The sequence below is a fragment of the Mobula hypostoma genome, unplaced genomic scaffold (genome assembly GCF_963921235.1).
Source record: "Mobula hypostoma unplaced genomic scaffold, sMobHyp1.1 scaffold_64, whole genome shotgun sequence".
In the NCBI taxonomy this organism is placed as follows: Eukaryota; Metazoa; Chordata; class Chondrichthyes; order Myliobatiformes; family Myliobatidae; genus Mobula; species Mobula hypostoma.
Genome location: NW_026948239.1, coordinates 207,144 through 223,727, shown reverse-complemented (window position 1 = coordinate 223,727; position 16,584 = coordinate 207,144). Strand labels below are relative to the sequence as shown.

At 45.2% G+C, this 16,584-nt stretch overlaps 1 protein-coding gene across 3 annotated transcripts in view; it reads left to right on the top strand.

Annotated features, from left to right (window-relative positions):
* LOC134342136 (NACHT, LRR and PYD domains-containing protein 3-like) overlaps positions 1-16,584 on the top strand; it is a 38,465-nt gene that overhangs the window by 12,722 nt on the left and 9,159 nt on the right. For all 3 annotated transcript variants that reach the window (XM_063040102.1, XM_063040101.1, XM_063040100.1), the window contains 3 exons: positions 5,392-5,675; positions 9,940-10,031; positions 11,655-11,821. In XM_063040102.1, the coding sequence (XP_062896172.1) occupies positions 10,022-10,031; positions 11,655-11,821 (177 nt within the window). In that variant the 5' untranslated portion in view covers positions 5,392-5,675; positions 9,940-10,021. Of the gene's footprint in view, positions 1-5,391; positions 5,676-9,939; positions 10,032-11,654; positions 11,822-16,584 lie in introns of those variants that run through there.

The window sequence follows — 16,584 nt, the reverse complement described above, 5'->3', positions numbered from 1 at the left end:
GAGTAGGAGATAGGGTTAAGGAGAATAGGAGTTAGAGTGCGGAAGGAGTAAATGGTGGGGAGAGTGAGGGAGCGACAGGGAGTAGGAGATAGGGTTAAGGAGAATAGGAGTTAGAGTGCGGAAGGAGTAAATGGTGGGGAGAGTGAGGGAGTGACAGGGAGTAGGAGATAGGGTTAAGGAGAATAGGAGTTAGAGTGCGGAAGGAGTAAATGGTGGGGAGAGTGAGGGAGCGACAGGGAGTAGGAGATAGGGTTAAGGAGAATAGGAGTTAGAGTGCGGAAGGAGTAAATGGTGGGGAGAGTGAGGGAGCGACAGGGAGTAGGAGATAGGGTTAAGGAGAATAGGAGTTAGAGTGCGGAAGGAGTAAATGGTGGGGAGAGTGAGGGTGCGACAGGGAGTAGGAGATAGGGTTAAGGAGAATAGGAGTTAGAGTGCGGAAGGAGTAAATGGTGGGGAGAGTGAGGGAGCGACAGGGAGTAGGAGATAGGGTTAAGGAGAATAGGAGTTAGAGTGCGGAAGGAGTAAATGGTGGGGCGAGTGAGGGAGCGACAGGGAGTAGGAGATAGGGTTAAGGAGAATAGGAGTTAGAGTGCGGAAGGAGTAAATGGTGGGGAGAGTGAAGGAGCGACAGGGAGTAGGAGATAGGGTTAAGGAGAATAGGAGTTAGAGTGCGGAAGGAGTAAATGGTGGGGAGAGTGAGGGAACGACAGGGAGTAGGAAATAGGGTTAAGGAGAATAGGAGTTAGAGTGCGGAAGGAGTAAATGGTGGGGAGAGTGAGGGAGCGACAGGGAGTAGGAGATAGGGTTAAGGAGAATAGGAGTTAGAGTGCGGAAGCAGTAAATGGTGGGGAGAGTGAGGGAGTGACAGGGAGTAGGAGATAGTGTTAAGGAGAATAGGAGTTAGAGTGCGGAAGGAGTAAATGGTGGGGAGAATGAGGGAGCGACAGGGAGTAGGAGATAGGGTTAAGGAGAATAGGAGTTAGAGTGCGGAAGGAGTAAATGGTGGGGAGAGTGAGGGAGCGACAGGGAGTAGGAGATAGGGTTAAGGAGAATAGGAGTTAGAGTGCGGAAGGAGTAAATGGTGGGGAGAGTGAGGGAGCGACAGGGAGTAGGAGATAGGGTTAAGGAGAATAGGAGTTAGAGTGCGGAAGGAGTAAATGGCGGGGAGAGTGAGGGAGTAGGAGATAGGGTTAAGGAGAATAGGAGCTAGAGTGCGGAAGGAGTAAATGGTGGGGAGAGTGAGGGAGTGACAGGGAGTAGGAGATAGGGTTAAGGAGAATAGGAGTTAGAGTGCGGAAGGAGTAAATGGTGGGGAGAGTGAGGGAGTAGGAGATAGGGTTAAGGAGAATAGGAGGGGAAGGTGGAATAAGTGGTATCCACGGAAGGGTGAGCGAGTGGGATGTCGAAGGAGGAATGGGTGAGCGAGGGGGGCAGCAAGTAAGGAGGGGTGTGACTAGGCTGGCAAGGAGGGAGGGGTGAGGGATATCAGCAGTGAGTAGGGAGGGGCGGTGGGCTGTACATTGAGGAGGATGTGTGACCGAGTTGGGCGATGAGGAAAGACGGGCGAGTGAGAATGACATCAATAACAGAGCAGTCAGGGAGACGGGATTGAGGTAGAAGGAGTTAAAGTGTGGGGTGCGGAGGGGTAGGAAGGTGAACACTAGGGGGGATGATGAGAAAGGACGGCGAGGTTGATGGGTGGTGAGTAGAGCGGGGCGAGTGTGGAGGATGAGGCAGAGACATGGAGAAGAGAACAGGATGAAGAGCGGTGGTGAGGAGGCAAAGACGAGTGAGGGAGGCCAGAAGTATTGGATTAAATATTTATTCATCCACAGTGGCAAGGATGTTCATCATAGCTGATCACAAGTCACTGTACAAATCTACCGTAGAGGTTGTGGTTGCCGGTCGTGGTATTCCACAGCGGGGGTGTTTACCACGCACGTTTCCCGATCTCCAATCCCATATGGTGATTTTTTTTTTTAGCAACCGGCTGCTTTACTGCGAATGATTCCTATTCTCCCTTCCTACACCGGGAGTTCTCTGTGCACAGTTCTGGGCCTCCGTGTCGAACTGTTAATCCGTCGAGACCCATTGACCTGCCGTCCATCCCCTCCCATCCATGTACCTATCCAAGTTTCTCAAACAGATGTTGTTAAGACCTCAGCAAAGTCAGGAATCGAAGGTTAAACATGTTGTGATTATTGTTCTGAGCTGCGTGTATTTCAATGCAACAAGTATTGAAGGAAAGGCAGATGAGCTTAGATTATGGATCAACACATGGAATTATGATATCGTCACCATTATAGAGACTGGCAGCTCGATATCCTGTGGTTCTGGTTAGTCCTGACGAAGGGTCTCGGCCCGAAACGTCGACTGTATTTCTTCCTATTGATGCTGCCTGGCCTGCTGCGTTCCATCAGCATTTTGTGTGTGTTGCTTGATTTTCCAGCATCTGTGGTTCCGTTGTTTTAGACACGACAGAGCCGGAGGGGTTAAAGGGTAGCGGGTGGTTTCGGTACGCAGGGAAAATGTCACGGCAGTGTGCAATAAAGACTGATGAGAGAACTCATCTCGTGAGGTTTTATGGGTAGATCGGAGAAATAAAAATTGTTGACCATGTTAATGGATCTGTCTTACAGACCACCTGAGAGAGTCTGCGGGATTTAGTGGAACAAATTAGTAGGTGTCAGAGAATATTGGAAGAAACATAATTCGTTATATTTTCATTTTAACCTTCCACATACGGACGGGAACTCTCATGCTGTATATTGAGTAGATGTACTCATGTATTTGACAAATGTCTTCAGGAAAGTTTCGTCGATCAGCACATTGAAGTCCCAAAAACACAATTGTGATACTTGATCTCCCATTAGGGACTGGGACTGGACACGTAACAGAAGTCTGTGTTGGGAAACTCTTTGCATCGGTGAACACAATGTCATCAGATTCAAAGGAAGTGTGGACAATGATAGCTCTGCTCCAGGGGTTGAGATTCTAAATTGGAGAAAGAACACTTTTGATGGTATCAGAAAGGATCTGACTAGTGTGAATTGGCTATATTCTGGCAAATGTGTACTTGGTAAGTGGGAGACCCTGAAAGATAAAATTTGTAGACTTCAATGTGCCTGTCCGAATAAAAGGTAAATCTACCAGTTTTTCAAGAGATATTGAGGCCGTGGTATAGAGAAAAATATAGGTGCATAACAGGTGTAGGCAGGAAGGGAAAAAGATGATGCAATTATGGAGTCGAGGAAAATCAAGATAACATTGAGGAAAAAAACCAGGAAGGCTATAGGGTTGCGTACGGTTGTCCTAGCTGACAAGGAGAGGGATTATACAGATATCTTAAAAGCAAAATGATTGCAGGGGGCGCAATTTATCGTCTGGATTATCAGAATGGTCATGTATGCATGGAAACTAAGAAGGTATAGGAGTTCTTAAGTGGATTTTTGCTTCTGTGTTCACTCGGGAAAAGAATCTATAGAAGTTAAGCAAAGGAGAAGTGAAGCCATGGATGTTTGACATATTGGGCAAATTCGAATGTATAAAACCCCAGCGACTGACAGGTTGACCCCTCGGACTCCGATGGAGGCGAGTGCGGAAATTGTAGGGAAGTAGCCGATATGTTTATGTTATTCTCAAAGACAGGGGAGATACCAGAGGACTGGAGGACAGCTAATTTTGATCCGCTGTTTAAAAAAGGCTCCAGAATTAAGCCAGGAAATTAAATCAGTGCACCTGATATCAGTCGTGTGAAGATATTGGAAGGGCCGGATATACGAGTATTTAAATAAACAGGGCTGATTAGGGATATCCAACGTGAGTTTGTATGTTCTAGAAAATCTTATTGAGGTTCAAGAAATGTTACCAGGAAAGTTGATGAAGGCAAGGCAATAGATATTGTCCACATGGACTTTAGCTAGGCATTTGACAAGGTCCCGCGTAGGATGCTGGCCAATAAAGTTAATTCTCTTGGCAATCAAGGTGAGGTAGTAAATGGGAGTAGACATTGGCATGGAGGAGGAAGGCAAATAGTGGTAGCAGATAGTAGCCTCTCTGACTGGAAACCTGTGACTGGTGGAATACCGCAGGCGTCAGTGCTGATATCGGTTGTTGTCATGATTCTATATCAATGATCTCGATGATAATTAGATGAAACGGATCAGCAAGTTTGCGGATGACGCCACGGTCTGGGGTGTATTTGAAGCGATGAAGACTATCAGAGTTTGCAGCGGGATTTGCGTCAGGTGGGATAATGCTGATAATGGCAGATGGAATTTAATACAGGCCTGCGAGCTGTTGCACGGGTAGGATCAACCAGAGGAGGTCTTACACAGTGTGCGTTAGGGAACTGAGGAGTGCCGTAGAACAAAGGCTTCCGGGAATGCAGGTGCACAATTCATAGAAAGTGACTGCACACCTGGGTAAGGCAGTAAAGAAAAAATAGGCACACTGGTCTTCATAAATTTAAGTATTCAGTACATGAGATTGCATGAATTAAGACGGTCATGAGGCCTAATTTGGAGTATCGTGTGCAGCTTACGTAACATACCCACAGGAAAAATGTAAATAGGGGTGACAGAGTATACCGGGAATTTACAAGGATGTTGTTGCCGTGATTGGTGGGCCCAAGTTATAAGGGAAGATTGAATAGGTCACGACTTTGTTGCTTGGAACGCAGAAGATTTGGGGGAGATTTGATGGAGGTCTGCAAAATCATGAGGAGTATAGATAGGGTAGATGGGTAGAGGGATGAGGAGAGTGAGGGTTAGGTCAGGAGATAGAGGGGAGTCAGGCTTCCTTTTTAATCAGCACACAACTCCCCCTCCCCCCGTGCTCATTTTCAATCAGAGCATCATTCCCTCCCTGTCGGCCATTTAAACATAAGTGAATTTTCAGTGAGTGCGTCACTCCCTCCCTCGGTAAAACTTCTGGCCATTTGGAATAAATACTTTTAAAGAGAAACGAATTCCACAAGTATTTCCGGCGGGGTGTGGATCAACAATTACTGTTTGTGGAATGAAACCCGTTGTTAACCGTGGGCGAGGGGGTTTCTTGTGACAATCGTTGTCCGGATGGAAATACAACAATCTTTCCTAGTTCCTTTCCAGTCGAACTTGTTTAGTTTAGTTGCAGCAGAAAGACAGCTCACTGTACTGAACAGGTGAGGGACGTTTGAGCTGAAACTGTACCTACGCCGGACAGTCTCGTTTACACACGGGACGGAGCTCAGACCCGCCCAGAACCCGGAATGGATAAAATTCGCAACCTGGGACTCGCTGAGTTAAACAGAGAAACTCCGCCCCACTGGTTGCGATGAAAGAAAAAGGAGAGATCGACACGGAAATCCGGACAGAAAGGTTAACGCAGCCGGTTTGTTTTCCTCTTTAGGGTTGCTACATTGATCCCACTCCCGCTGTCAGACCCGTCCTGAGCCGGTGAGAGTCAGTGTGACCCGGACTGCGGCAGTCCCGCTCTCCCCCGGCTCACCCGGCCCTGTCCATCTGTAATGAGCGACGGACACATCACAGCCGAGTGGCCTCGGGAGCCGCAGCTCAGACTCAACTCTCCGTACAGGGTGAGAACACCGGTGCAGGAACATTGTCGGTCACCCGGGAAGTCAGTCTGTGATCTCCCGGGACCACACTGAACGCCGTCCGGTTACAACACCAGAGGTAAGTGTTGTCTATGATCCTGTATAATTATTCAGCGTTTACAGCGAGGCTCGGCTTTGGTCGTGATCGGGAGTGAATTTAGTGGGAGAAGGGAGTCCTGACATGTTCATGTTAATGAGTCAATCACTGTCCAAACGGATTAAGAGAAACGAGGTCTTTGCCATTAACCAGAAATACTTTCCAGGGTAGTTACTACTGAGTGCGAGCAGAGGCAACTTTCACCCCGGTAGTGACATATGAAACATCCCACGGGTCAGTGACCCGTCACCGATCTCTCTCAAACAAGAGAAAATCAGCAAATGCTGGAAATCCAAGCAACACACACAAAATGCTGGAGGAACTCAGCAGGCCAGACAGTATGGAAAAAAAAAAGTACAGTCAGCTTGGAGGCTGCATGTAATGTTCTTTACATCGCGCCATGTAGCAGAAAGGGTTAAATATAACATTAAACTTTCTTCACGCTTGAATGACAGTGTTTTGTCGAATTGGTTGGATTTGATTTCAGCGGAACGGCCGCTCCCTGTTCTGAGGAATGTACACGGACAGGCAGCTGCTTACACGCAGACCCTGAGCACCGAGTCTCACAGAACAAGAAGCCGCACCTTCCAAATCAGTCAATCATCTGCCCGCTTCCCCTTTCCATTCCAGTCCTGATGAAGGGACTCGGTCCGTAACGTCGACTGTTTACACCCATCCATAGAGCTGCCTGACCTGCTGAGTTCCTGCAGTGTTGTGTGTGTTGTCATGGTTACGAGAGATCCGTGTGGGGCAGTGGCCGGGGTTATTTGTAAGAAACGATATACACTATTCACACTGTCAGAATATTCTGGAGAATTAAGGTGAGAATAATTCAGTTTCTGATATTTATTTCTGATCTTTATTTCCAAACAATCGGTTATCTGCTCATTGGATCAGCGATCAAGGAGATATTTGTTTTTTAAGCTAACTCTGGTGGTGCTTTTTGTGTTCCTACTGTTTCCTGTTTGCACGGCTGACATTTTCCACAGGTTAGGTAAAGATTAAAAACAACGCCCACCAGTTTCAAAGCAAAGGTGCGAGATCCGTACAGCAAACACCTGTTCCGTTTCCAGAATTGCCTATTTCAGACGAATGCATCTGTTGTTCCTGTGTCGATCTTGGGTGTTTTGAAGTCCTCTCCTCAACGGCCAGTGGAGGCAAAGACTGTTATTCTGTTGAAGGCCGAGATTTTTAATAAACAGCGGGCTTGAAGTGTTACAGTGATGGACATGTGGGAATATGTAATGAAATTTTAGATCAGATCAGCCGTGGTCACATTTTCCGCAGCAACAGTTTCGAGGGGCCGAGTGGTCCAGTTCTGTGTTTTGTTGTGTTGACTGGAAAAACTCTGACAATTTAATTAATGTAAGCTTAATTGTGAAGGGAGATATGATTTTACTTGTAATAATTCAACTGAACACAAGCAGTTTGCTTCACTTAATGATTTGCATTCAGCTTTGTGCGTTAAAAGTGTGCCCCGGCTGCGTTAGGGGGTCGAACTTTTGACTCACTCGGTGAGCTGGCCAGCCCGGTACGGGACCGAGGAACCGAGGGCAGCGCTCCCGTTCCCTGTCCCTGACTCGACAGTCTCCCCGTCTACCGCGCGCACCAGCTCACCGCCCCGCCCACTGCCCGCGCGCGCCCTCTCGCGGAGCGCCGTCACCCTCGCGCTCCCGGGCTGACGTTGAGAAGATTTAATCACGCTGCGCGCTCCCGGAATCTGTCAGATATCTGCCGTGAAGTGACATGAAACATACTTGTCTCCCATTGGTGACAGCAAATGCCAATTTAGCACAGCAGCCAATGGCCTTCGTCATTAAATAGTTCCTCATGTTTAACCCTGACTCCTGGGAAAGATCCAATAAGCTCTTTTCTTTTAAATGCCACTCTTCCTCAAAAAGGAGTTTGCGGAGCTGTAAAGGCGACGGATTGAAAGTGGGAGAACAGGAGGTAACAGCCTCTGAACTAGCGAGAATGAAAATGGCTTCAGTATATTGTAGTGGACACCGGTAAAGTGTTGCCCTGCAATTGCGACGTGGGTATGATTTTGAGCGCAACGAATGATCTTACTTTATTTCACACTGGGCTAGAGGGTCCCTGTAGCTGCTTTTTGCTTGAGGTGTCTGGTTTTAAAGAACAGAGTAAACAGACTCACACTGGGCCAGCAGACTGTGCTACTAGATATTGTGGGACAGATGCTTGGAGCCTTGTTGATTCCTGTCTGCATTATCAATTTATCTGAAGGACAAATTGCAACAATTACAAGTCTGTTATTGACCGAAAACATTTATGTTTATTCTGTATTTTGCTTATGATACATTCATTGTACAATTTATGTTCAAATTCAATAGTCATTCAAACGTACATGAAAGCCCATGAATCCAGCCAAATAAAAGTGTTTCTGCACACCAAGCCTTCTTGTAAGAAACTGTCGCTCTAAGATCCGCCAAGGTCAAACCCATTTTCTGAGTAATATTATCTATCCATCGTAGCCTCTGTCATCCTCTCCTTCGTTTACCTTCTATTTTGCCTAACATAAGAGTCTTCTCCAAGGAATCCTGTCTTCTCATGATGTGGCCAGAATATTTCAACTTTTCAAGCTTCCGAGTGAGCAGTCTGCCTGTATTTCTTCAAGTATTGGCTTGTTGGATCTTCTTGTTGTCCAACGAACTCTTAACACTTCCATTCAGCATCCAGGTTCAAAGGCATAGAATCTTTTGTATTCAGCCTCACGAATAGTCCAGCTCTCACAGCCGTACATTACAACTGTAAATACCATAGACTTGACTCTACGGTCCTTCGTAGACAACGTCATGTCTCTGCGCTTCAGTATTTTATCTAAATTTCCCATTGTTGCCACCCCCAGATGTAAGAGCTATTAAATTTCGTGGCTGCATTTAGCATCTATAGAAAAATTGTGTTAACCGACAAAATCACTTACTGTTTCCACTTCCTTTCCATTTATTACCACGGAGCTGATAGGGCTGGCCGGTATTCTTAATAATGAACAAGAGGCCAGGTTTTCACTCTCTTCTTTCACTTTCATCAGAAGCTTCCTCAGATCTTCCTCGTTTTCAGCCATTACAGTTGTATCTGAGTTTGTTAATTTTTCATCCGGCAACTTTGAGTCCGCGAGACCAACATTCCTCATGATGTGTTCAGTATAGAGGTTAAATAAGCAGGGTGACAGTATGCAGCCTTATCATACTCCTTTCCCAGTGTTGAACCAGTTCGTTGTTCCGTGTCCAGTTCTAACTGTCGTTTCTTGATCTTCGTACAAGTTTCTCATAAGGTAGATCAGATGTCCACTTTAAGGACTTGCCATAGTTTATTGTGGTCCACACTATCGAATGCTTTAGAGTAGTCAATAAAACAGAGATAAATACTTTACTGGAATTCCCTCGATTTCTCCATTATCCAGCGTAGGTTAGCAATCTGGTCTCTGGTGCCTCTGCCTCTTCTAAAACCAGCTTGTACACCTGGCAGTTCTTGATTACCATACATTGCTGGTGTCTTGTTTGAATGATCTTTAGCATTAACTTGCTACCATGTGAAATTTTTCGGTAATTTGAACATTACTTTACATTTCCCTTCTTGGGTATTGGGATAAAAATTGATCTTTATCCCGCCTAAAGGTCATCGTTGTTTTTTTTTTCCAGATCTGCTGGAAAATTGCATGCAACACGTTTACAGCATCACCTTTCAGAGTTTTAAACAATTCAGCTGGAATCTTGTCACACCCTGCAGCCTTATTATTGGCAGCGTTTTCTAACGCCAATTCGACTTCACTTTCCAGAATGTCCGGCTCTAGATCGACGAGGGAGTCATTGCAGGTGTCTTCGCTGTTGGATCTTCCTACAATTCTTCTGTGTGTTTCTGGCAACTGTAATCCTGCATTCTCTTTTTGATGTCTTCTGCTTCTGCAAGGTCCTTCCCTTCTTTGTCTTTTCCTATACTTATTTTACATGAAATGTTCCTTTGGCTTCTCTAATTTTCTTCAACAGATATCTTGGTTTTTTTTTCTAATTCTGTTGGATTCTTCAGCTTCAATGCATCACTCCCTTAAAAAAAAAGTTTCCTTATATTACCTTGCTTTCTTCTTGAACTTTGTGTTTAGTTGGAGGTATTTGTTCCAATCTCCATTTACTCCCTGGAATGCAGCAGAGTGAGCAATGACCTTACAAAAGTGGTTTAAATTATGAAGGTCAGAGTAACTGACTCACTCTGTTTTGTTGGTGTAATTCAGATCATCGCCAGCAGGTGGTGCTTTCTTCCACCCGGACGGCAGACAAGCAGACGACAATCAACCAACGTCAGTCAGAGTCAGAATGGACACAGGTATGTTCACTGGGGTCTTTCTCATTAAAACTCTGTCATCATGGTACACGTGTAGTCAAATCATCAATAGTTCAGAGGAATAGACTTGGGTGATAGAGAGAAAGTACCATAAAACAGGATCATTGACCCTACTGGTAAAGCGACCTTGAGCACTGGAACAATTCACCAGGTCCAGCGCAGGGACCTAACAACGGGGATGGTTCAATCACTCCGCTCACCGTGCAAATCTTCACCTGAGTGAAAGGGGAAGGAGCTCCTGAATAAGGTGGGTGTGGGCGAAACCCAGAGAGGAATATAGCAGCGGCAATGTAACAGTCCAGGGAACAGATAGAATTTCTGCCAGTATTTGGTACATCCTGATGTGGGAAATGCCTTCAACAGCTAGTGAGAGAAACAGATGTTGTTTTCTCTTTTGGAACAGCAATAGTGAATTCTCCATGGATTTCCGGGTTGTTGCACAATAGACGTGAAGGGAGTTTCCCGGTGTCTGTTTTCTGTGGTTGAGTGAAGGAACGTTATATTCTGGGAGAACGGGCTGGGTGCGGGAGACAGCGAGCAAGAGAAATTTTAAACAGGAAATCGGGGGTGGGGTGCGGTCTACTGAAGCAATGAAATGTCCTTGGCGAATAGAATTAAAGTAAAACAAAATGGTAAATAGAGAGGGCAACACATAAAATGCTGGAGGGACTGAACAGGGCAGGTCTCATCTATAGAGAGAAATTAACTATCCACGTTTCTGCTTGAGGAATTTTAATCAGAGAATTTGTAAATTAATTTCAAAGTTGTCTTGGGCACAGGACTGGAGGAGCGTTGTTCTGGCTGAAGGTCTGTGACCAGTAGTGCCCGCAAGGAGCACTGTTTCGCCAAGCATCTTGTGTGATGTAAATACATTTATAATAAACTATGATTTACTCAAAATAATATACTGAGTGGACGGATTTGTTGATTTACAGAGTTGGCAGAGTTGAGTAAATTTGGGACTGTTGTCAAAGTGTTCAGCATCCAATCAGAAATATGAACAGAGAGTCGCCAAGTACAGTTAATTCAGGCAAATGTGAGAAGTTGCACTTTGGGAGGCCAAGTTCGCGAGCGATGTGCACAGTGAATGCTGGGAACTTTAATACGATTGATGTACGGACTGGTCTTGTGATGGATATGCATAGCTCCGTGAAAGTAGCAACACAATTGGTACCGTGATAACGATGAGTTGAGGTATTTGTTAAAGTTGGGATGTAACTGGCTGAACGTTGGTTAAGAGATTATTTCAATATTGTGCAGAAATCTGGTAACCACATCACGAGAATGATGTGGAGGGTCTGGAGAGGGTGCAGACGAGTTTCACCACAAACACCAGAGGGAATAGACTTAAGATTAGAGGGTAAAGTTTAAAGGGGATTTAGGAAGCATGTTTTCCACAGAGGGTGATCAGTGTCTGGAATGAGCTGCCAAGGGAGGGACTGGAAACAGATACTCAGCAGCATCTGAGATGCGTTTGAACTCATGAGTAGGCCGGGAACGGAGGGATATTGAACATGTTCCTGAAGATGGGATTGGTTTAAATTGGCATCGTGTCCGCATACGGATGGTACACTCTACTATTTTATGTTCTGTGACTGACTACAGATCTGAACCCCGCAATCTCCAACTTCCTGTCAAATTGTGAGGATCACCAACTGTTCCTGTTGACGAGATTCTACATGGAGCGACTGGAGCAGGCGATTGAGGAGGGTGTGGAGGGAGTCGGCTTCATGTTGATGGGCGAGGATCACTTCACTGGGCCAGAGTATCACGTAAGTGGAAGGAACATAGACTGAGTGTAGATTCTACTGAATCTATCACAGACCGACAGAACCGGTGTAACGGCACCTCTGGGCTATGAAAATCCTGCAATGCTTGTGGTCAACATCAAGAAAAGAGTTTTCATCTGTGGAAACCCTGAACCGTTATTCACCAATACAAGCCTCTCTCCAGTTTTCTGAACACATTCATTTTTAGACAAGTTAGCAAACATACAATGATGGACAGGTGACACTTGACGGACATTGCAAGTGGTCAGAGAACCACTTTACACCACTCAGTCTGACATCACATCATGTTCTCAATGTTCGACCTTAATGGCCATTCACCAATCTGTGATCTTCTGATGACCCACGGGTTTTCCACAAATCAAATATATAGTGACTTGTTTCTCAGTTCATTCTCAGTCTACCTTCAATCCCATTTTCAATTGACCAGGTAACACTGACTATCGTCTCTCATTTGAACTGCTGACCCTTGTTTTTTTTATCAATATCCCAACATGCCTCATGGTTCTGTTACCTTCTGTTCCTTGTGACTTTCCAATTTGAGTCTATAATTACCACAGCATATAATGTTAGCACTGGGAAGTGCAGAATTAATATCACTGAAAATATTCCAGGCATCTACAGTTAACACATAATTACAAAGAAATAGCTTTCTAATGCTCCTTGTGCTACTGTAGTGCATTCACCTACTGTCACCCAAACTGAATTTTGGTGAAAAGCCACACACCACACAGAACACTACATTCCACGTGAGGCAGCTGACAATTTCAGTCCAAACGTCTTACTCAACATTACCACCAGTTGGCTTTGGTCTGTCACACGTGCACAATTGTCCTGAATTTGCTGTCTGCTCCTCACTGCCAATTCCCTGCTGTAGGCTGACACTGGACCCCTCGTGGAGCCTGGCAGTGAAGTATGAACCTGCTGCAGTTCACCAGCAATTTCCCTGGGGAAACATGAACAGTGACCCTGCCATAGTTTGACCTAGCCACAGTCATCAAACTCTACAAACCAGCAACTTGCTCTTCTGCCCATCTAGTCCACACTGACCTATTATCTGCTTAGTCCCATTGATCTGAACCCGGACTGGAGACATCCATAACTCCCCCATCGGATGAACTTATCCAAATGGATCTTAAAAGCTCAAATCGAATGTACATCGACTAATTCCGATGGCAGCACGTTCCACGCTCTCAGCAGCGTCTGAGTGAACAAGTTCCCCCTCACATTGTCTTTCACCTGTCATCGTTACCCCATGACCTCTACATCTAATCCCACCCAACCTCAGTAGTAAATACCTTTTCGTACTATAACTTTTATAAACGTGTATACCTCTATCACATCTCTCTTGGTCCTCCTATACACTATGCAATAATGTCCTAACCTATTCATACTTTCCCTATATCTCAGGACCTCAAGTCCCGGCAACAATCTGTATTTTTTTTTCTGCTGTCGCTCAATCTTATTGATATCATTCCGAGAGGTAGGGGCACACATTGCTTCAAATTAGCCTCTGCAAAATCAATTTCAACATACTATCCCAACTTCTGTATTCAATATTTTGATTTATAAAAGCTTTCACATTTGTCTTCATTAAATTCATTAAAATTCATTAAATTCTATCTCCCAATCTCCATTCCACCTTTTTCTAGCTGTTCCATATGCCGCTGCAAGCTCTGATAACCTTCCTCGCTGTCACTACCTTGGTGTCTACTGATTTGCTGACCCAGTTTACCACATGATCATCCAGAGCGATGATATATATGACGGACAACACCAGACACTGTACACATCCCTGCCACACACCACTAGTCATAGACCTCCAGTCAGAGAAGCAAACCTCTACTGCCTCTCTTAGCTTCTCTGGCGAATCCAATATCTAAACTAATTTACTGCCATGTCATGAATGCCAAGCGACTTAATCTTATTGGCCAAGCTTTAATGCGGGATCGAGTCAATAGCCTTGCTGACGTCCATGTACACAACAACCACTGGCTTGTTTTCATTATTTGCTTGGTAACTTCCTCGAGAAACTATAAGATTGGTTAGACAGGATATACCAGATAAAAATCAGTGTTGACTATCCCCAATCAAGTCTTGTCCATCCAAATACTCATATTCAATCCATTAGAATACCTGCCAATAACTTTACCACCACTGGTGCCAGGCTCACCAGCCTGTAATTCGCTGGCTTGTTCTTACAGCCTTTTCAAACAATAGACAATAGACAATAGGTGCAGAAGTAGACCATTCGGCCCTTCGAGCCTGCACCGCCATTCTGAGATCATGGCTGATCATCTACCATCAATACCCGGTTCCTGCCTTGTCCCCATAACCCTTGATTCCTCTATCCATAAGATACCTATCCAGCTCCTTCTTGAAAGCATCCAGAGAACTGGCCTCCACTTCCTTCTGAGGCAGCGTGCTCCACACCTCCACAACTCTCTTGGAGACGAAGTTCCTCCTCAACTCTGTCCTAAATGGCCTACCCCTTATTCTTAAACCATGCCCTCTGGTACTGGACTCTCCCAGCATCTGGAACATATTTCCTGCCTCTATCTTGTCCAATCCCTTAATAATCTTTTATGTCTCAATCAGATCCCCCCTCAATCTCCTTAATTCCAGTGTGCTCAAGCCCAGTCTCTCTAACCTCTCTGCGTAAGACAGTCCGGACATCCCAAGAATTAACCTAGTGAACCTACGCTGCACCTCATCCACAGCCAGGATGTCCTTCCTCATTTGATCCTTCGAGCCGGTACTTGCTATATGTTTAGGGTCTGAATTTCTCTCAAAACCCAAGGTTCCCTAAACATCTTACCCTTGCCTTTTATTCCGTCAAGAACATTCAAACTCTGTGCTTGTGGTCGTTTATGTATTCGAACTCTGTACTCTCAAAATTTCAGATTTGGAAGCCTCACACTTACCAAGTACATTTGTACCAGAAAATAGCCTGTCCCAATCTACTTTTCGTCAGATACTTTCTGATACCATTAAAATTCGCCTTTCTCCAATTTATAGCCTTAACCTGAGGACAAGACCTATCCCTTTCCATAAAAGAGTTTTAACCGAATGGTATTGTGATCACCTGATCTATCTGCACTAGGAAACAACCGGTACCAATCCACTTTCGTCAGATTCTTTCTGATACCATTAAAATTGGCCTTTCTCCAATTTAGATTCTTAACCCTAAGACCAGACCTACCCTGTTCCATAATGATGTTTAAGCTAACGGCACCATATCCAAAGTGTTTACCTGCATACACGTCTGTCACCTGCCCTGTCTTGTTCCCTAATAGAATTTCAGTACGCACTGTCTATAGTTATAGCCTTAATATATTGATTACAGAAACTACCTTGAACTTGTTTGACCAGCACTGTCACATCCAGCCCTTTACAATATGGGTGTCCCACTCGATAAATGGGAAGTTAGAATTGTCTACCATCATAACCTTCTGTTTCGTGTAACTATCTGTAATCTCTCTACAAATTTTATCCTCTAAAGCCATTAATTATTGGGTGCTCTATAATATCATCCCATCCCTTTTTTATTGTTCAATTTCACCCATGCAGTCTCAGTAAACGATTTGTTAGTCCTGTCTGAGCAATGCAGGGACATTTTTCCTGATGAGTTATGCCACCTCTCCTTCTTTAATCCCTCCCGCTCTATTGAATCATTGCCTCACGCAACGGAACCCGGGAATGCTGAACAGCCGTCCTGCACCTCTTCCTGCCAAATCACATCAGTGGTTACGATGCTGTAATTCAATGTGCTGATCCACGCTCTAAGCTCATCTGCCTTTCCTACAGTACTCCTTGCATTGAAATAATACACAACTTGGAACATTAGTTTCACCATGTTCACCCGTTAGTGTCCTGACTCTGGAAGTCGGCTTAAGAACATCTTTCCCACACAGCCACTCCATTATCCACTCTGGCTCTTCATGCCCCTCCAACTCTAGTCTAACACCTCCACGCTAACAACTCTTCCCGCAAGGTTATCAGTCCCCCTCTAGTTTGTGTACAAAATAATCGCATCTCTCCATGTCCCATCTTCCTTGGAAGAGAGCCCAATCATCCAAACATCTGAAGGGCTCCATAATGCACTATCTTATCAGCCACATGTTAGACTGTATTGTAGTGCTATTTCAGGCCTCACTTGCACGTTACATGGGTTGCAATCCTGACCATGGTGGTCCTGCCCTAGTAGCTTAGCCCGAACTCTATGAAATCACTTTGCAGGACCTCATCGCACTTCCTACTGTTGTCACTGGTACCAACGTGGACCACAACTTTTGGCATCTCATCCTGCCCCTAAGAAAGGGCATATCATCTTGCCCTTTCACAATTCATACGAGATATCACTGACCTTGGCAACACACCATCCAAAAAATCTTGTTCTCATAAATAGAATATCCAGTCTGTTCTGCTAACCATTGAATTCCCCCTGTCAGTGCAGCTCACCACTTCCCATCTTTTCTGAGTCACAAAGCCAAACTCAGTGCCAGAGGAATAATCGCCGTGCTTTTCCTCTGCTAGGCCATACCCCGAAGCAGAAAGCCGTATACCTGATACAGGGGAGTTTCCTTCAGTGGCTGCCTATCCCCTTTCCCTCTCCTGACGGTCACCCAGTTACCTGTGTCCTGCGCCTTGAGTATAGCTCCCTCCCTGTATAGCTTGTCAGTCAACCTCTCAGCCTCCTGAATGGTCCTGAGTTCCTCCATCTCCAGCTCCAGTTCCTGAGCACAGTT